The 22210-nt window shown below is 39.4% G+C and overlaps 1 protein-coding gene across 3 annotated transcripts in view; it reads left to right on the top strand.

Moving 5' to 3' along the window:
• Positions 1-3704: 3704 nt before the first annotated feature.
• Positions 3705-22210, top strand: part of LOC147330914 (SLIT-ROBO Rho GTPase-activating protein 3-like) — a 48793-nt gene continuing 30287 nt past the window's right edge. For 2 of the 3 annotated variants that reach the window (XM_086292839.1, XM_086292838.1), the window contains exons 1-7: positions 3706-4195; positions 11191-11386; positions 16144-16306; positions 18323-18385; positions 21234-21416; positions 21677-21805; positions 21935-22156. In XM_086292839.1, coding sequence (XP_086148965.1) covers positions 4129-4195; positions 11191-11386; positions 16144-16306; positions 18323-18385; positions 21234-21416; positions 21677-21805; positions 21935-22156 — 1023 coding nt within the window. In that variant the 5' untranslated portion in view covers positions 3706-4128. Of the gene's footprint in view, positions 4196-11190; positions 11387-16143; positions 16307-18322; positions 18386-21233; positions 21417-21676; positions 21806-21934; positions 22157-22210 lie in introns of all 3 variants that reach the window. The other variant, XM_086292837.1, reaches the window with a different exon arrangement.

The following is a 22210-nucleotide window of genomic DNA, read 5'->3' as shown; positions in this document are numbered from 1 at the left end:
TGTCAGCAAATTGTGTGAAATGCACTTCTCATAGGGGAAATGCAGAGCAGAGCAACACACTTTCTCTGGGGAAGTGTTTTATCACTGTTAACGCAGCAGTGCACACCATGTTTAGTTACACCAGAAGGCTTTTCTTATAGCCCAACTTTCACCAATTACAAACAAAGTAAGAATCAGCTTGTTTTGTTGACACTTCAAGACTGATAATGCAAAAAGAAAGAAAGAAAGAAAGAAAGAAAGAAAGAAAGAAAGAAAGAAAAAGAAAGAAAGAAAGAAAGAAAGAAAGAAAGAAAGAAAGAAAGAAAGAAAGAAAGAAAGAAAGAAAAAAGCTCAACACATGGAGATGATGGAGTTGATTAAACTCAGATAAATAAAAATTCTGAGTCTGATCTGTTCAGATAGAGATGTTGCACTTGAACACAACCATAAGGAACAATAGGTGTAGAATTCAAGTGGAAAACACGAGATCTGCTTGGTCTCAGAAACTACAGTATTATTTCCTTGGGCAACAACAACTGCTCGTACTGGTATGCATAATTTCACATACTCTGACATCAGTTCTAAAATTTTTGAAAGCTCTTCTATGCTAAATTCTGTCACATGCAAAATGTTTGGGGGTTTACTTGCATTTAAAGCTTATTTCCAATTCCTCCCACAACATCTCAGCTGGAGTCAAATGTGGGCTTTGACTAGGCCACTAGTCTCGCCACATAATCCAGCATTTCTTCTTCTTTTTGAGCAATTCTTTGGTGGATTCACTAGTGTCTCATTGAAGGCTCCACGTCATCTTTTGGACAGATGGCCTCACATTATCTTTAAGCACTCTTTGCTGTGATTCAGACATACGAATCAAGCGCCGCAACTCCTCAATCTTTGAGGCAGGGGAACAAACCCAGACTGTTACATAGTCACTGCCATGCTTCACAAGTGAACTGAGCTTCTTCTCCTAAAAATCTGCCTTTGGTTGTTGCCCAAACATGTTTGCTGTTACTGTAGCCAAACAACACTATCTTTGATGTGTCTGTCCCGAGCATATTATTCCCACAGACCTGGTCTTTACAGATATGTTTATTGGCAAACTGTAGCTGGTCTCTGGTGATATTTTTAGCCAGCAAAGGATTTTTCCAAGCACACCTCCCATGCAGGTCACATTTCTGCAGTCGCTTTCTGATTGTAGCCAAAATCACTTTGACACCAACAGTTGCAAGAGTCACCTGCTGATCCTGTGATGAATTTTCTTGTTATTGTAAATTTGTTTCTGCATCAAACACTCCACTCTTGTGGTTGAATTTGCTGGGGTGGAAACACCACTGTGAACACTACTTGTAGATGTTTTATTTTAATTGTAGAGCACAGTTTATTTAAAATCATTTGGACTTTTTTTTATTACTTTGTCAGAACTATATGTTACCAATTTTTTCTCTGAAGCTCTTTAGATAGTGCCACGGTGATTCTACACACTTCAGTTTCAAAACGAACACCAACCCTTATATGTCAAAGATTTTATGAGACTTGTTTCACCTGTCAATCTTTAAGAAGCCTGTAGTCACTGGCACCAAATGAAGGATCCACGGTTCTAATTCTATGGATTTAAAGGTGTGATAAAATATTGAGGTATGAATATACTTTTTCACATGGCAGTTGTGTTTTTATTGGCTCAAATGATAGAATTAAATAAAAACGGAAAATCTGTTGACATTTTTTTTCATTTTGAGTGACAGAGTCTGTAGGCACTGTTTGAAAGAAGATCAAAAATTTGCTCCTCCAAATATTTTATGTCAAAAACACCCACACTTGTATCTACATAACTACGAATGGATGTCATGGGTGCACACTAATGACAAAAATATTGCAATGAGCTCACTGTGGCTCCCACACAACAGAAACCAGTGAGCTGAGTGAACAGTATTCCTAATACTGAGATGTGTCCAAACAGAAGAATATTGTTGTGCTGCACGAGTAGAAAGTCAGTATTTTGGCAAAATGTTGGAACTTTTGCAACATTACATTTTTAACTCTGTCATTTCCAAGTTCCCTCAAACTGATGAAATCCTATCATAGTTGTTTCTATATAGTTTTTCTCATAACAAAGACACGTTTATTGCAGCTGCTCCAAAATGACGCAGGGCTTTTCTTTTCTTTTTTTTTCTTTCTTTCGTTTTTCTTTTTACTGAGATTCAGAGATTATAGTGCTATGAACCTGGTTTTTTTTAAAGGCTGTGGTTGCAGGAAGTCGGAATATTTCATAAGAACATTTTCACACATGTAGCAAACACTGGGTGTGATTTTCAGGCTGCACAACATGTTCTATTACATCAGTTATAAAAGTGGTGCACAAGACTAAATATAATTTTGTGTTGGATAATTGTTTTGCAAAGTAGAATAAATACTTTTACTTAGCTAAAATGTATAATTGTACTCGAGCAGCTTAAGTAGTGCACAAGTTGTATAATCACAATATCTCTGAATTGCCAAAAGTAAAGATACCTTATAGAATACCACCTTTCAGAATCAAGTGCATTGTATTATATTATATTGTCTTTAGTTTTTTTAGTTGTTGATTATTTTAATTGCTTATATGTAAATGGGTAGCCTAATGTATACTAATTAAATTTTTCACTTCAGTTCAATTTATATTTAAATAGTGTCAATTTACAAGGCATCTTACACTGTAGGGTAAAGACCTTACAAAATATGAAAGAAAACTCAAACTATCGGGCAACTCCCTATAAACAAAAAACATGGGGAAAGTGGGAAGGAAAAACTCCTCTCCCACAGGAAGAAACCTCCCAGAACCCCCATGGCTCTGGGAGCCATCTCCTGTGACCGGTTAGGTGTGAAGGGAAAAAAAAGAGTGCAGAGGAGGACAGGACCAAAGGGACACTATGGAAGAGAAAACAGAGCTTAATAAATACGAAAACTGTTTTAAACATTTGTAATAGTGGTATATAAACATGAGAGTTGGGTAGAGAAGAAATGCACAGTGCATCATGGGAAGCATCCCAGCAGCCTAAGGCTATTGCAGCACAATGAAGGAAGGATTCAGGGTCACCTGATTCCAGCTCTAACCATAAACTTTATCAAAAAGACATGTTTCAGCCTGCAGCCTGTGTGTGAAGTGCAACAATGTCATTAATCTGCTAAATAATAAGACGCGAAAGGGTTAAAATAGATGCTAATAATAATGCAATAAGCGCTTCTAAAATATAGGGAATTACAAGCAAGAAGTAGTATAAGAAATACTTCAATAAAACAAAAGTACTTTAAACCTGTACTTAAGTAAACCGGTCGAGTAAATGTACTCGGTTACAATCCTACTGGTCCTCTGCATACATTGTGTATATAACGTGTATTTTCCTTAATGTTTAGACTAAGAATATTTGCAATGACAAATCTTTGTTCATCACCGGAGCTATAAGTAAATTGGTTTAAATATAATCGCATCTGATTAATCCACGCTACTCCCTCTGTTCCTGTGCTCTGCCAGGTTTACGCCGCTGATGTTCTCGAAACAGATCAGCTAAATCCCGATCATCCACAAACAATATTCCCCTCAGCTCCAGACATCTTCTCTGTTATTGGCAAAGGCTTTTCGGTTCACACACAGGGGGAATCTTAAATCATCCATGAAAAGAAAAGTGGTGAGGGAAGAAGGGAGGGAGCTGGAGGAGGAGGAGCCTCGCGTTGACTTTCACATCCATTCAGCCTTTTTTGCTGCAGCATTGAACTTGCAGAGAGAGCGAGAAAGGGTGAAAAAGGGCAGTCTGGACGTGCAGAAGGCGCTCTGTGCTATTATCACTGGGACTAGTAGGTTTCTAGCCGAGGCTTTATGAAATGTAAATAAAAAAGGGGACCGCTTTGCGATTCACTGAGGAGTGTTGCTGAAGAGGAGGGGCTGGGGACCAAGAGAATAATTATGCACTTTTAGATCGACGTCGCCCTGAACGCAGCGCAGCAACATCGCAGAACCTCAAGTGCGTTTAATCTCCGAAGTTGTGTGTGTCAAGCGGGCGATGATTCACGTCTGATTGTTGCTGTACTATATGGAGAGGACTGCACAAGGGCTAACGCTGCATCGTGGCTACTGAGATTCCTGCCTGAGGATTGCACAATCTGTTCTCCCCAAAAATGTCATCTCAGGCGAAAGTCAAGAAGGACAAAGAGATTATTGCCGAATATGAGACCCAAGTGAAAGGTTGGTAACGCGCAGGCCCGAACGTATTGTTATTGTCTGTGTGTAGGCACAATTGCGTAACTTTACCACAAGCTTTATTTGGCTTCAGTATGCAGTCTTGTGGGCTGGGACAGATTTTATAGTTGTGTGCGAGTCATTTGTTTTCACCAGAAAAAAAAACGTCTTTTAGTTCATGCATTCAAGCGTTAACTCCAGTTGTCCATCTGGGGTGAGGTTATTACTTGAAATTACCTTGGGTTAACCGGTATCTGTGTTGCGTTGTGTTGAGATGAGTGTCAGGGTTGTGGCATGCCTAGTCTGTATACATATGTGCCAGCTATTAGACCGTCATAATTTGTTTAAAAGTGAAGCTGTTTTATTTGTTTTGTTTTTTTGTTTTAGTTTTTTTTTCTTTTTCTTTTTTATAGTTCTACCAATCAGGTAACCTGAGATTTCCCCCCATATGTATTTAGTTAAACATGTAAATATATCTAGTAAAAAGCCAAAATTAAATGATACGGTTTTAGTCTTTAAAGGGAGTATATTTATGAGTTTTCCCGTCACACTGTAAGGATAAGGAGTGATTGCTCAAGAAGGTCACACAGCCAACAGTTCAGAAAGTCCATAAATAATGTATGCTGTCTGTATGAATTATGAACCATGAAAGGATTTCACTGTCTGCCACTAAATATGTGACTGGCTAAACCACCCAGAGAGAGAAAGAGAGAGAGGAGAGGCGGGAACACTGATGCTGGATTGGAGCAGACAGTGCAGGTTGTAAATGGGTGGGATATCCTCCCAGCCATTTAGAGATAACTTTAGACGGTACTAGGTCTCAACGCTTGGTGCATCAGCTATCAGGGAAGTAGTTTTATGTAAGGCTACCGCAAAGACAGGGCAGCTTCCTTATACCATAGGTTGATATTTTTCAAACTAGGTAGAACTGGAAAGGTCATTCAACTAGTTCATCAGTCCAATGAGAAAAAAAATAAAAATACAAAAATGAACTGAGATACTAATGCTTGGCAGATAAATATGTGCAAACCTAGTAAGACATTCCAGTTTGGGTTTGGTTTCATAAATATTAACTATAGGCTATACTTTAGCTAATTAACTTGTCATATTGCACATACATTGTCTAGTAGCAGGCATTTTTCTGTCACTGCAGCACCAAAATAAGCTTGACTATTTTGGTTATGCGACAAGGCAGTGCGGAGCTAAGCACTTTTGCCTCACAGCAAGAAGGTCCTGGATTTAAATCCAGCGTGGGGCCTTGGCGTGTGGAGGTTCTCCTGTGTCTGTGTGGGTTCTCTTCAGATTCTCTGGCTTCCTCCCACAGTCCAAAGTCAGGCATGCGGTTAGGTTAATTTGTGATACTAAATTGACCATAGGTGTGAATGTGAGCATGAATGGATGTCTGTTTCTCTGTGTTAGTCGTGCGACAGATTGACTCACGACCTGTCCGGCTTGTAGCCTGCCTCTCACCGCATGAAGGTTGGATAGGCCCAACACCCACAACCCAGAATTAGATAAGTTGAAAAAAATGGTTGCATGGACAGATATTGTACATATAGGCCTCTCTACACTTACTTTGATGAGATTTAGATTAGACAATCAGCACTTCTTTGAAATCTGTACAGTAAGTTAGCGATAGCGGATGGCTTGCTTAAAGGAGCAAATGGCTAAGCTTATACTAACCCCATTTACCCAGTCACACATATTCACAAAACCACTTTCTTCTATACCTAAACTCCAGTCTCCCTTTTTTGCCAGAATTAAACCTAAACTAAGTCCGGCATTGATTTTTTTTCATCATTTCATCTTTGTTTGAAAGGTTAAACTATGATTGTTATAGGCAATTAAAATTTTTTATATCATGATATGAGACTAAATGAATGTTTTAATTTCACACTGGACCCCAGCAGACATTAAACTCATTAATTTTCATGACATTATCATCATATACTAGGAATATGCTAATATATCAGCTTTATGACATCAGCTGACTTATTGGATGTTTATTAACATTTTGGAAAACAAAATGAACAAACACAATCATCTGCACTGGTTATCAGTTAAGAGCTTATCTTAAACGTTGGCATCAGCCCAAAATTTGACCCAGAATGCTTCTTGTTATATACACACATTAGACCTCATTGCTGTTCTACAAGGAAATGTCAAGAGCTTATTAGCATGTGTCTGGAATGAAGAGTATGATAAGCATTTTCAGTCAGAGGTGTGGTGGAGTTTCTCCTTGTCACTATCTCTGTTTGTTTGTTTGTCTCGTGCACTCGTATTCAGACGCTCTTCCTCCGGTCTACACATCAGCTCTGCAGTTGTTAGAGCGCCATCATCTCGATTTCAGGAAAAGCTTTTAAGCTGACATCTTAAGCTCATTTGCAAACTGAGCTTGGATCGGTTCGGAGCTGTGGGAGCTTTATTCTGACACTGACACTGGCCTCCAATAATGCTGAATTGCTGATTGCACAGCAGTTCAACACACAAGCCTAATGCACTTTGTGGCATTTTTCAACATGCCACATTTCAGCAGACAGTCAGGTCTCAGTTACAATTTACGTGGGAGTTTATGTTTTCAAATCACATAAAATGTGTTATAAAATTCTAATTATTATTAAATCTTTCTTTATACTGTTTATAGTATTTCCTTATTCAGCTGAATATTGTTGTTCTAGAGTGTGTAGCTGAGCACCCCGAAGTGTCTCTAGGCTTCTGTCTAATCTGACACTAAAGCACAATTAAATGAGGGGATGCCCCTGTCATGTGTCATTCTGGACTTCTAGTTTTAAAACCCATTATCTTTAATGCAATTGGATCAGTTTGGAGTCGTATGCACTAATCGCTGTAATAGTCCATAACACAAAACCTTTGCAAGATGTGCTGTTGCTATGCTACTACAGAATGAAAAGCAGAGTAGAGTAGTATGAAGTGGAAACGCTTGTGACATTTGTGTTTACTGACAATGCATTTGTAACAACACAGGTGTTAGAATAAGCTCTCTTTCTGACCCCATATTCACTGCAGATATACATCCAGACATACCCCCTTCTGGGTATTCATCAGCTTGAAATAATGCACAGAATGATGCTGTCTCAAAATGACAGCGAAACGACATCTTTGTTGCCTGTTTTTTGGTATCATGTATTAAATGCTGTGCTGACAGTTGAGTTTCTTACCCAGTTTAAAGTGAAAATTGCCTGGAATTCTGATGTTTTTTGGCCTTTGGCTGCACAAACTGTGAGGAGAAGTAATGAAATCTCAAGCAAATAGATTATAGAGTCATGCCATAGCTATTATTACATTAGGAAGACACGTGTCCACAGAACACAACCTTGATTTGTACCAAATTATGTCAACGTGTCACTCTGGGTTAGACTTTGTATGACTAGCCATGCATGGCTAACTAACCCCAGAGATTGCTGCTGGCCATCGCAGTAACTACTAAGCTAGCTTGAATGGGATATGTGGGTGCCAGTGATATGTGATATTTGTTCCTTTATCCTGCAGTGATGCAGGAGCTCAAATAGGGGGAAATTATGGTTCAGCTGTGGTTGTGCATTGGCACGAAATGCACAACCACAGCTGCAGAATGCGCACCTACCTGCACAGAGTGTTTGTTGTCAGATGGGGGCAGTGACAAAAAATGTGTTACAACCAGTCTGTGAGCTACTCCTGCACGTGCTGTTGTTGGTCAGCAACAGAGAAGGTCAGAGTTTTAACATACAAAGAGCCAAAGTGAAAACAAGTGTTAGAAACAAAGTGTCCACTGTAGGCACCATCTATAATTTCCATACTATATTTTTTCTTTTTTTTTCTCTCTTCATCCATTCATGGTGAATGATGTTGCCCCCAAACGTTGGTCCTTGTTCTGGCTCACGTGTTAGCCAAAAAGCATTCTGCTGTACTTATGCTATTACGGTTATGTACATTGTCTCTTACCACACCACACCACAATTGTGCTTCGGTTGCACCAGTTGTGCAAAAAATACAGTATGAAAAATATAGACTGCAGTTGCAGTGGACAGCTTTAATTGTTTGTAACTCTCAGTTTCAATTCAGCCCTCAGCAGCTCAAGCAAGAGCCCACAGACTGATTAGGTTACATATTTTTAACACAGCCAGGTAGACAGGGTGTCTGAAGCTGCCACCACCACCACTACCTACCACCACTAACCCATAATTTCTCCATTCAACTGATGCACAGTATCATGCACATTAAGCACTGTGCAGTTGGGATTTGGAGGACCGCTGGGGAGCAAGTCTGCATTGGTTAAAAACACCATCTCAGAAAGCAAATGCATACACAAATAGACACCATTTTGATACCATAAATTAGAAATAATTTGTAGAGCTACAAGGCAACAAGCAAAGATGCCCCCAAATTCAGGTTGGGTTTGCTGTCTGCGTACTTTGTACTTCCTCTATGATGCAAGCAATTATACAAGTTCTCTTTATTTAATTAAGCTGCAGGGTTACCATCTAAGTCTCTGTAAGCAATTATTTTTTGCTGAACATGCTTGGTAAAGTTACCACTGCGTCTCTGGATGTTAACCATATGGTTTAGAAGGGGAATAGCTACAAATGTCCTATTAGTGAATTTCCACAAGCCTTTAGGTGTGGAACATTTTATTCACTTTGGCTGCACACTGTTCTCATGCAGAGGAAGCATGTCTGGCTCAGTATTTTATGGCTCTTGTGTCACCAGTGAAAAGATAGAAAAGTGTCAGATTTAGAGAGCTTTTGACGCTTTTTCAATGTATATAATTCACTTGAACTCCTTGCTAGCTCTGTGTAATTATGCATTACACTGCAAAGGCTTGAATGATTCATCGAAAGTACTGCAGTATTGCACAGTCCCTAGTAACAGTTTAAGTTCTAAAAATAACATGCTCACAGGAGAGCAAGTGCAAATATCACAAGTCTGTTTGATGTTTCCTTTATAAATTTGTGCAGTGAAATCAATTTACATCAACTCATTATATTGTTTGCTCGCTCTTTTAAACTCTCCCCATACGATTAAAATTATTTCAGTCACAGAGGCCCACAAATTGTGCTGTTCAGTGGTCTATTTTAGCACATAACCATTCCTTCTGTTCTGAACCCGATTGCTGTCTCATTCATCATCACAGGCTGTTTGTTGAGTATTTCGAAGCAGAGTAAGTTGCCCTTGTCCTTGGCCATTATGCTAAACAGACTGACTGCTGCGACTGTCAGAACAGGGAACTGGCCTGCTCTCATTGAAATGCCTCCAGAGGCATGTAACCAGGCAACTGGGCAACTGTGGGGACCATGAGGGGTACATCTCCAGATAGCAAGGGACTACATATTTACACAGATTTTCTCACTCTCTCTCACTCATTCACATTTTTCGCACACAGTCGTTTGGGGGAGGATTAAAAAGAAAAAGAAAAACCTTTTATTCTAGATACAGGAGCACCATTTAGATGCTAACAAATGGCCTTTTCTTCTGCTGAGCAATCTTTTCCATTGATACATTTATACAAAGTGTCTTTCAGTCCTCAGGATCTTATGCATGGTTGTAACAGAATGTCATAGTGGAATCTTCAGCCATCTCAGCTGTATCTTGTTGTCTTGTACAAAGAGAAGCGTTGTTTACCCCGCCCCCTTTGTAGTTCTATGACTGATTAATCCAGAGATGTAAATTTACCAGTGATTCAGTTCAGCGTGGTGTATGGTAAAATAACTACTGCTCTCTCTGAGATCTGTGATAATGCAGGAGAAGTCTGGGCAGGAAGTTAACATGGTTGTTTATCTGCTTTCAGCAAAATTACGCAGCACTAAAAATTTCCTCAGCAAAATTCTGCAATACAGAGTGATAGTTACAAGGAAGCTATGATTAAGATTTAACGAAACATAAAAGTGCTACATAAGAGCTGTTTACTGTTTTCAGCATCCGTTCTAGCCAACTCCTATGGATGCTTGCTGCTTTTTTGTATGCGCATTGGCAGTAGCAGGGTATTTAAACACAGCCCTCAGTCCTGACATGATATATGGTTCACAGCCAGCAGCCTCTTAACCTTCGGATTTATGACAGCCTTGCCATAAACTGTACGTGGAAGACATTGAATGTGATTTGTTTTCCTTTTTAGTGTTAATGTAAGACTGTAAAGGGGATTTTACTGTTTTATTTGATGTTTTTATTACCTGAAATCCCAGAGGTATTCAGGAATAACCAGTTGGAATACCAGTAGGGACTGTCTGGTCGTGGTGGGGGTAAGTCATTAAAATATGGCCACAGAGAAGAAGTTCAGGAAGGTAAATAATTATATTAGCTTTAGAGTAGAAAAACATGTCTGAATACCTCCTGAAAATTGACCAACATACTCAATATAAAAATCTAAAGCTTGTACTAATATTGCTTCTCTATCAAACATCCAATATTGTCCCAGCTGTATTTATAAAAAAGGACTGAAATACATTTATCCCTAATTCTCATTTTCAATGAACAGAATCAGACTTTCCAGATGTCATGAAAAGAAACCACAGTAATCTTATAATTGTAAGAATGCCTATGATTTGTTTTCTCAAGTCAAACTTCTCTTAAGGCTCGCTCAGCACAATGCATTTTGAGAAGCTGACCTATTTTATATTTTCTCTGCTGTCTGCTGTAATCATCAGACTTGCATCTCATATACACGTGTGCTACCCCAGCATTTGGTCCCCCCCCCACCCCACCCCACATGCACACCACCACCTCATTCACCACACGCACAAACTCAGACAGCAGACAAATACAGTTTGACGTCCGGTTTTATCCAATTGTGACGACTTTGCTCTTTTATTAGTGCCTGCGCTAGCTTGATTGTATCCTTACATATTTGTGTTTACATGCTTTGCTCAATCCACTGTGGAAAGATTGTGGGTTTAATTTTGACCTGCAGCCCTGTTTGGCAGACAGAAGTAAGGCCCAGCATGCAAGCCTGATCCCCCAGAGAGGCGGTATTTATTCTGAACATAGTCTCCCTTTTTGATATGCAGAGATCCGTAACCAGCTGGTGGAGCAGTTCCGCTGTCTGGAGCAGCAGTCCGAGTCCCGGCTGCAGCTGCTGCAGGACCTGCAGGAGTTCTTCCGCAGAAAGGCCGAGCTCCAGCTTGAGTACTCCAGAGGCCTGGACAAACTGGCTGAGCGCTACTCCTCCAAGATCCGCTCCTCCAGAGAGCACCAGCACTTCAAGTGAGTCCAGCCAAAGACTTTTGCACAGTGGAACATTTGTATCCCATGTGTCTGACTGGTAAACAACCCCCATATATTTGATGCTGATTGCTACACAGACAGTTAAAACAGAGACAAAGGAAAAAGAGAGAAGGGATAAACAGAAAAATTTAAAAAAGAAACAGAGGGGGGATGAAAGCAGAAGAAATGACCTGAAATGAAGCCAGGGCCAAGGAAGCTTGTGGCCTCAGGCTGCTGCGTTTTTTCCAACTAGGTCAGACTCTTTACCACCACCCCCCTTTCTTTTCTCTGTGGCTGTCATTTTATTTCCATTCTCAAACAGCTTCTTCATGCCAGGGTGCTACTCAGATACTCATGTTTTCTCAATGGATGCAGGAAATAAATCACAGCTTCATTTAGAAATCTAAAGAACCAGACAATAGGGGTTATTTTACTTGGGTTTACTTAACTGGCTTAAGCTGTTTGTATGTGGGAGATTACTGGTGATGAAACAAGCACACCCTGCAGTATGCTGAGAAGCCACTTCCTCTCTGTTAAAACCAGCCTGCAACAGACTCTTGACTTTCAGATCAAGATCTGTAGTTCTGTTGTGTATGCTGCCCATTGCCATTTATTCCTATAGAAGTCCAAGCCAAAAAAAGAATACTTATGTTTTCTGAAAATCACAGTTATAATTATTTGTTTGTTTAGCAATTCAGCAATTAATTAAAAACAAAAATAAACAATCAAATTAGATTTTAAGAATAACAGTTAAAAATACAGAAAAATGTGCCTTTACTTATTTTGACAAATGAAAGACTATCTGTCATAGCAATGATTAGCAATATAGAAAATTACAGCATAGGCATCCATTCATGTGACCTAGCTGTGTAAGTCAGGCATAACTAACTCGTTGGTTTATTCAGGAGAGGTCTTTCCAGCTCTCTTTCAGCCTCTCCAGCCAATTGGACAGGAAGCGTAATCATGGTGGAGAGCTCCACCACTGACACATTGATAAATGGAGCATACCCTCAAAGGGAGACCCCTATTAGGAAAAACCCTCTCATGGCTTCTCTCATCCCACTGTCCCAGATTTCCCCCTGCCATAATATATTGTTATCACTATATCCGTCTGTCAAAAGCTGGATTCCTTACTTGAAGACTCCATTGAAATGACTGGATGAAGTCTCAGTCATTATTAATACTGTGCGGTCCTCTCTGTTGGAGTCTTAGAACAAGCTCTGCACTCTCACTTTGATAGTTTATTTCAAACAGCGAAAACTTATTGCCCACTTTTTTCTTATCAGTCGTCCTTTCATATTTTAATTTGCAGCTACTAAAAGGGCTATCAGGAGAACATCTGGGAACATTTTCAAAACCTCCTATACCAAAGTGCTACCTGTGAGAAAATTCAAATCGCTCTATGTTTCAAAACGCTGTTTTTGGTGTCGTTTGTAGCAGTTAGTAGGTGCGCTGTGTGTTTCACTGTCACTAAATTGTAATTCATATGAGGGTGGCATTCTCCTAAAGGTTTCTTGAAACAAGTGTTGTTGTACTTGTTATAGTTGTACAACAATGGCACATAAACTGTCCTAAAAACTTGACGAGCAGCCAACCGCAAAACATTGGCAGTCAGGTCAGCACCATCCCATGTCCTGGATCAAACAACTGCTCTGCTTGAAAGGAGTGCCTATAGGGAAAGGATAGCTTGTTCATGTTCTTTTCAAAGAGTTACAGGATGAAAAGAAAAGCAAAAAGAAAAAGCTGATGACCAGTACTCAAAATTAGCTTTAGAACCACACATCTAGTGTTCACTGAATCCTCATCAGAAATATTCTCAGTGGATTTGTGGCTGTCAAGATGCCATTCTTAAGAAAGGGAAACAGGTAGGAGCAGCTGATATATGCCTAATTACATAAGTACTGGACTGAAAATCAGTAGCAACAGATCATATGGAATAGTAGTTCAAATCATAGTAAGTATGCACAGAAGAGATCAGCGGAGAGGTAAACAGTGAGTGACTACATTCATCAAAAACACAAGTAAAGCATGGTGGACTCTGTCATGCATTTCAGCTTGTTAATATTGATGGAATTATTAATGCAGAAATGTACAGTCGGATTTTGGAAAGTGCCAACACCTTCATTTTTCAGGATGAAAATGATCTCAAAAACACTGCCAATGCAGTAAATGCATTTATAGATATCTGCATATCTATAAATGCAGATTGGCACAGCACTGTCAGATCAGAAACCTTGCCTGGTCTAATGAACCAGTGAGTCTTGATTGTGGCTTTGGCACTGGGATAGTAGGGTCAGGTTTTTGGCATATCCCTTTAGCACCCTTTATGCTGTCGCTCAGGAGGAAGTGCGGGTCATCTACTAATCGGTCCCTGGCTGCTCCAGTCTACATGCCAAATATCCTTGGGCAAGATACCAACCCCAAGTTGCTTTTCAGTGCATAGGAAGAACTTGCATAGAAAAAAGTGCTTGTGTGAATGGGTGAATGAGGCAGGTGGGGAAAGCATCTTGAGTTTTCAGAGTAGAAGAGCGCTATGTAACAACCAGTCCATTTACCATTTTTTGATGGCTGCTTCCACCAGGACATCACACTCTTCCATATCATGTCAATATGGACCAAAGATTTCAGAGGAATTTTTCCAGCACTACGTTGAATCTGTGCCTTGAAGAATCGAGGAAGTTACGAAGACACAAAGACACATTCAACACAGTACTAGCAAGGTGTACCTTATAAAATGGCCGGTCAGTGTATAATACTGATTATGAATGGGACTGAAACAATGCAGTGTTTATGCCTTGGACAAAAAAAGACAATGACAATGGAAACATGTTCATGTTCAGTTCGTGTGCATGACAGAGTTAATTTTTTCCCACTGAAACAACTTAGGAGTTTAAAAAATAGCACAACAAAAAAGGTTTTGAACAGTCTTAGATTACATTTCAGCATTGTTTTGGATGCACTGAGGGAGCTGGAGAGGGCCTATAGTGCCTTTCTTCTCCTTTGTTATAGTGCAGAAATGAGCGCTAGCTGAAGATTAGAGTGAGCTTCGCCAAGGCAGAAAAACAGCTATAATTCACTTCAAAAAGAAAATGAAAGCATAAATACAATTCTCCACGGATGAAACTGATCAAAGTTTTGCAGCAGTTGAGAGAAAACCAGTCAGGACGACTCTTTCAGTGTGATCTTCAAAACCAATATTAGAGTCAAAAATAACTTCCGTATTTTTGATTCACACTGAAAACGAAGAAGCTGTTGTGGATCAGAAAAAGTGCAGCGGGTTCACCACAAGAAAAGCATCTGTAATTTGAGGTTATTTACTGGAACTAATTGCACAGACAACTGAACCAGACATTGTGTTTTAAGAAAAGTCATATTTTTGAAGCTAAACAGTATTAAGAGCATATGTTACTGCCATGGGATTTCAGCCATGGAAGGATATGTAAGGCTTCTAACTTTACTTGGTGATCGCAGTAAGCAATGAGCAATGATCTAGAATGCAACACTAAGAGATCGAAGAGAATATGTGACACATCCGATATGACTGTACATTTTCACATGTGTATGTTTAGCACTTTTTGAGTCACTATTTGTGACTCTTATTCAGCATGAGTGGTTTCTGTGCAGTCTACTTAAAAGCTAGAGTCTTAAGAGAGATGGTTTTTAACTTGCTGTTTGACTGATAAATAATAGTACTGGGCAGGAACCCATTTGAATAAATTAAAATGACTGTGTAAACTTATCAGTGCTCAGTCTTGGGCGACGTGTCAGTGGTTTCTTATTTAAAAAACTTGACTTGGGGTATAAAAACTTGTAACTAGCATGACTTTATAACTCTACAAAGGGTAGATTTTAGTGCAGCATATTGCTGATACAAACTGAGGTCATCATCTTATTAGACATGGTTGTTTAAAGCACTTATTTTGCTACCTGGGGTTTTAGTGCTGGTTTCTACTAATGACACACTTTGCGGCATGCTGGTATAATCATGACGCATTAGGTTCCCCATTAAATTAAGATGAACTTTTCACATTAAATTTACTGGGAGTTTTCTAATGCTTTCCATCTTAGTTGATAATGTGTTTTTTAGAAGTTATGAAAATGGTGATCTTAGCCCAAATGTCCAAACTCTTCCTTTTGCTCAGGTTGTGTGGCAAAAAGAATTCTGTGGTCTGATTGTCTTTTTCACATCCCCAAAGAAATGCAAACTGTGAAATTAATTCATCCCAAATTCACTGTTCTCCTTTCACAATTCAATTTTGTCTGATTCGCAGCACAGGTCAGCTATTGGCTGATAGCAAAAAATGTTTTATTTTTACCGTGTGCATCCAGCAGTGTCACAGAGCATTTGTATATGCTGTCATGCTAAAGTGTTCTCTAAAGACAAAATGAGAAGAAAAATACCTCCATTAAATCTTTGGTGTGATGATAATTAAACTCACATGTCCTCTTAAGCAAGGAGGCAGCCAGCATGCCTTCTGAGTTTGTGTGTCAACAAGTGCGTATGCTGCCTTTACTTGCTGATTCCCCCCACATGAGCTGTGACCACTTGATCTCTGATATGTGAAGCCCACAGGCGGCACCAAATAGTAAATAAGCTAGGATTAAAATGAATGTTGGGTGGTGTAAGAAAGTCGTGACCATACATACACGTTCTCTTAGGTGTCCTCTTTAGTTTTCTTGTTAGCCTTTATCCCATTTGGTTTACATTTCCTGAAGGCCTTTCATTCATTAACAAAGTATTTCTCTCGCTGTTTCAGGAAAGATCAAAATCTCCTCTCCACTGTGAACTGCTGGTATTTGGTCTTGGATCAAACCCGACGCGAGAGCAAAGACCACGCCACACTCAGCGACATCTACAACAACAACGTCATTGTCCGTTTGGCGCACGTGGGTGAAGATGTCATCAGACTTTTCAAAAAGGTCAGAATCAGAATTAAATGAATGAGGTCATGCTCCCCTGACAGTAACTAACACACACATTTCATCTGCTCAAATGTCATGACAGGTAATATGTAAAAATATAATTAATATATAAAAAATATATAAAAAAATCTAATTAGGGGAAGGGCATGAAAATATCAGTTAGGGATGTCAAACTCATTTTAGTGTACGGGTCAGGTTTTTCCCATTTTGATCTCGAATGGTTTGATCAGTAAAACCACTGCATTATAGCCCATAAAAAAAACAAAGGAACAAACAAAAAAAATTTCCTTTGTCTTCTCTTACTTTTAGTGTAACCAAGTAAATGTACTTTAGTGTACTACAGTGATACTAGTGCATTGCTCACGATGTTTAGAATAATGGAGGACTAGCTCTACAAATTCTTCACCTTCACCTAAAATCAACAGCTATCAGATGGTTGAAACTTGGGCACAGTTGTTCCATCAGGACAATGATCCCGAACACATCAGGACAGGTTTTTAGAAAGGATAGAGGAGGCTAACATTAACCTTCTGGAATGGTCTTCCCAAAGCCCCAACCTCAACCCCGTTGAGAATTTGTGAAATGATTTGTGGGTTGGTGCCAGGAAACCAACTAATTTGAATGGACTCCACCACCTTCTGCCAAGAAGAGCGATCAAACATTCAGCCGAAATTGTGCCAGAAGCTTCTGGATGGCTAGCAAAAGTGTCTGGTTGAGGTGCAAGTTGCTAAGGAACATTTAACCAAATATTAGTGGGGGTGTATGAATCCTGGGAGGATTAGAGAATATTCAAAAATAATTTCAATCTCATCCACCCAAAGTCAGTAAAGATTTATGCTGTTCAATCATTCCACCCTGGAAAAAACAACAGTTCAAAGAAATCATTAAAGCCAAAACTTAGCTTGACACTCATGCTATATTAACTTTATGTAAACTTCTGACCACAACTGTAACTTTCTTTCATTTATCCAAAATTTTGTCTTTCAAACATATGTCTGAAACTATATATACTATATATATGCTTTAGTATACTATATATGTTTTATACTGTTACATATAAGAGTATACATAACATATGCTTTGCATGAGAGTAGCAGAGTACATGTGGAAAGGCATCCCCAACCACCTTAGGGATTTTATATCAGTATCATATCATTTGACAGCAGCAGGAGTTTAGAGTAATTTATGCCTTCTAGGGGGCTCTGCAGTATCTTGATGGGAGCCCTGATGAGAATGGGATGGCCTGTAACCCATGCTAGGAAAAACACTAACTGCCTGCAGAAAATCTTTTTTTTTTCTTTTTCAAAATGTTAGCTCAAATTCTGGTAAAGTTCTGAACAATAATCCTGTTATACTCCAGTATCCTGGTTCAGCTGCAGTCTTGATGTTAATAAATGACACATGGGGGGAGGGAAATGAATCAACTCTGGCATCTTTTTAAACAAAGACTAAATGTACTGAATGTGCTAAAGTCTAATGCCTGTCACATGTGAAATTGCAAGGTTGCTGTTTTGACAAAGTAGTCCCTGAGAGGTGACAAAAAACAAAACAAAAACAGGATTGGTTGAGCTGAGCATTACTCCGTATTACCTCAAACGGATTTCTAGGCTCACTCTCCACTGGCATCATTCCCCGTCTTAGGTTATAACCCTTTTGTGGGACATGTCCAATTCATCATAGGCTCTCATCCTTTAAAACCAAACGGAAACTGCGACTCCGCTCAATGGGAAATGCTCTGCAGTTACTGCGCTGTTCTATTTTAGTCTGCATTTGCACTTTGGGCATTGTATCTTTTCTGGTGCAGCGTAATGATAGCATTTCAATACTGATGACATCCATCACATACAAAATAAAACTGGCACACAGCTTTCAAGTGTCTCACATGTGGGAAAGCAGTTCTGTTAACTAACCCAGTTCTTGTTCTTAGATGTTTGAATACTTGTCTTCATTTGTCCTTTAAATGTGGTATTATTTTCCTCTACAAAGCTGTCTCCTGTTTTTCTTTTTTTACAGAGTAAAGACATCGGCGTACAGATGCATGAAGAGTTAGTGAAAGTCACCAATGAACTGTACACGGTGAGTTGCTGTTGCTTGTGTTGAAAGCCTATGGGATGTCAATCTTAAAGCCAGGCTTTTTTTAAATACCTAAACCTGCAACCTGTGGGTTTGACACCACACAGAGCAGATGTGCCTTTTCAGCAGAGCAGCCTGTAACAGGTCATCTCTTCCCTCTCCTGAGGTCATGAAAGGATAAAATTTGCATTCTTCCTCCTGCTGTGAATTGCTACATGAGTTGAAGGAGACAGTGTTCGTGCTCCTAGCTGTGCTTCAAGCAGACTCAGCAGTCTGTGCTACAGAGGTGCACTGTGCTTACAGCAAAATGAGCTTCTGTAATGTTTTCAGCTAATGTTACATGTAATCTGACACCTCTGCTTGCCTCATATGTTAACAGTTGTCACTCTCGGTGGACTGTTATAACCACATACTGCATATAGAAATGTGTGCATATGCATACTAGTAAACACACAGCAAAGGTTTGTGCAGTGGTGCAGACACAAAACATCTGCGTTTATCTGCACTGCATCTTCATTTGGCAAAAGAAAAGGAACTGAGGCGTATCACTGGCTGCATGTGGGACAGTACAGCAGACTCGCCAGAATGCATTCTTCTGGCTCTAATTGCTCGGTGATATCCTTATCTTTACTTACTGCTCAATGGCTAATATGATTCATAGCATAAACGAAAAAACAATTTACAAGCATAAACAGACTAGATGTAATTAAGACTACGATGAAAGTGTATTTTGGCAAGCAGGACAATAGCATGCTGTGAAACAGAATACCCTCGTGGATTATTTTTTCCCTCGTCACATCCACAATTCATTGTTTTTCATTTCAGTGATTAAACAGAGCAGTCACCAAATTGTGTTTTAAAGGTCTTAAAACATTCCATTGCAAATAAGATGAGAAACAACAACATGCTCTTATAGATTTGCACTACTTTTCACTGTAAATTTGATTTATTTCATGACCGAGCGTCATTTCTTTTGCAGGATGTATAAAACTCCACTCTTGGCTGCTTGCACGTTCAATCCTTTCTCTTGACATCCTAGTTGTTGTCAGCTTAATTGTGCAGGTGATTAATCCTTTATCGTGGTCCTGTAAAACTGGCTAAACATAATTGCAGCAAAGTTTGACAACCCTGTGATTTGATTCATTTATGATAAAGGAGCAAAAAGCGAAGATGAGCAGAAAGTAGGTCAATTGTGGATTTTTTTTTTTTACAGTTAGTTTCGCAAATTGTTAGTAATTTACAAAATTACTAAATTAAAAAAAAGAGTTGGTGGCAAAAGGAAAAAAAATGACCTAGTAAGAAAGCTAAGCACATGTGCACATTGCAAAATGATGTGTATGCAGCATATCACAAATGGATTTGAATCTGGATTACTGAAATCGTATAAACCACATGAGAATAGTTCTCACATGTAACATTGTACCGTGCATGTTATATTACTGCTATACTGATATTGATTTTTCCTCCCTCTGATTCATGCATTATTAAATGCCTGTCTGCAGCTCCCACACACAGCATAAGGAATAGCAGGAGTCTGCTCAACTTTATAATTGAGAAAAGTGTAGAGTTTAAGAGAAAATATAATCATTGTGTGGTTATTTTATCATTTGCATTTTAAATAAGCAAATGTTGTCAGGCAGCAGGTCCCTGGTTTTGGTCAGCTGCTGAGTTTTTGCAAAAATTGAGGAGTTTTTCGTTTCATCTGTAGCAGAGGAGGTTGCTCACTGTCACTTTGTAACCTCCTTCCTCCCCTGCTGATCGATCTCAATGTCCTTTGCACGTCCGTTGCAGACGGGGTTGCTAGGAAACCAGAACTTGAGAATCAGTGATGGTGAAGCAGATGTTGTGCGACTGTGCTGTTGATTCAGGTTTACTAGTTAAACATTTACATGTGGCTTTTTTGATAAAACCATGAAACATTTATCCAAAAACAGAGATTGTTTTTGTAAAAGTACCACGACTGTCTTACTTTACTTTGCTGGGATATTTAATTTGTCTTGCTATTCTGTGGTTAGGCTATTCAGACAGTGTGGAGACATCAGACAAACGTACTGGACACTCCAGCTGAGTTAGAAAATGTCAATGAAAATATGACAGTCCCATGAGAATGATGAGTATGCTACACTCACTAATGTTTACTTGTGTGATGAACAAAAGTACTCCGGCGTCTTATTGGTATCTTTCTAAGCAGCTGCTGTGTTTATTAAGTCATGATGATCTGGTTATAAAATTAATAAGAAAGGTTCATAAAAAAGAGAATACTGACAATTCTTAGTTTATTTAGCCAAAATCTAATGACCTCATGCCGTGGCGAGGCGTCTCTCTTCTGTCTGCCCGTTAATAATTCACAAGAATCTTTCTTCCTCCTAACTACAGAATATTGGTCATATTTTAGTGGAGCCTGCACACAGTGATCATCTCACAGGTCTCCATCAAATTTGTGTTGAAGGTCAAGTTCAAAGTCACATTTGTCATTCTCATTGGATTTTAAAATTCAGATTACGTGGTGTTTTGGCCCGTTTTTGCTGGCCACTTAGTGTGTTTTCAGTCCTGTAGTTGATTCTTTGTCCTAAAGAACAAACCACAGGGTGTCTCCCTACGGTTTTTCTTTCTCTTATTTCTTTCTCCTTAACTTAGCCTGGTTCAGACTGAAGTTTTTTCTACGTACTGTCGGATCTTTGAGTTTTTTTCTGTAAGGTTGCAGAATCTTTAGGTTACAAAGTAAAATAATCTGATGATCAACAAGGATCCTGTACCAAAATTTGAGGATATTGCTTTTCTTCATCATACTTATCAGCTTCCTTGCTCGTTTAACTGTGATGTCCTTTATACTTGCTGTGTATTCTTGCAGGTGATGAAGACATACCACATGTACCACACTGAGAGTCTCAGTGCTGAGAGCAAACTGAAGGAGGCAGAAAAGCAGGAGGAGAAGCACATTGGCAAGGCTAATGACATTGGCCTGCGTTATGGCTACGATGATCGTCCACAGCGTCGAAGTTCTGTAAAGAAGATGGAGAAACTGAAGGAGAAGGTCTGTTTTTAGCCCATGTATGATGAGGATTTATGTCATGCACATTACTCCCAATGCACTCTATCTATTCGACTGCAAACAAGCTGTAAATGCATTTGTAATTGAAGTGTCCAAGTAAATCCAACTATTTTATACATGCACACTGACAGATTATAGAGAAGATACAACTGTTTAATGTATAATGCATTCTTAGAGTACATTAGGAAACCATTTTGCTTCCTCCCTTGATGGGACTCTCGCTCTTCCTTTTACACCCCCAGAGACAAGCCAAGTACTCTGAAAACAAGATGAAATGCACAAAGGCCCGGAATGACTATCTTCTCAATCTGGCAGCTACTAATGCCCTGGTGGCCAAATACTACATCCACGATGTCTCAGACATGATAGATGTAAGTCAGAGCCAAGAATGGAAATATGGATGGAAATGGAAATACTCTCTTTTTGTCAGAGTGCATTTTTATTCAGGTTAAGTTTGTTTTTGGATCTGTAATTACTATGGTTTGTTTTTTTGTCCCCAGTGTTGCGACTTAGGGTACCATGCAAGCTTAGCACGCACCTTGAGAACCTACCTTTCTGCAGAATATAGTCTAGAAACTTCTCGGCACGAAGGGTTGGACTTATTGGAGGGAGCAGTGGATGCCATGGACACCAGAGGAGACAAGCTGAAGTTTATGGACACACATTGCCAGATCTTCTGTCCTCCTGCATGCTTTGACTATCAGCCACACATGGGAGATGAGGTGAGTCAACAGGGAGGGTAATGATTTAAAAAGGCTTTCTTTGAAGGTCTTTAT

The sequence above is a fragment of the Aulonocara sp. 'chitande type north' Nkhata Bay genome, linkage group LG5, assembly GCF_057382095.1.
Source record: "Aulonocara sp. 'chitande type north' Nkhata Bay isolate Kocher_YH1m ecotype deep benthic linkage group LG5, A_spYH_male_GT1.1, whole genome shotgun sequence".
Classification (NCBI taxonomy): domain Eukaryota; kingdom Metazoa; phylum Chordata; class Actinopteri; order Cichliformes; family Cichlidae; genus Aulonocara; species Aulonocara sp. 'chitande type north' Nkhata Bay.
Note: the sequence above shows the minus strand (reverse complement) of the source record. Positions and strands in the feature narration are given on the sequence as shown.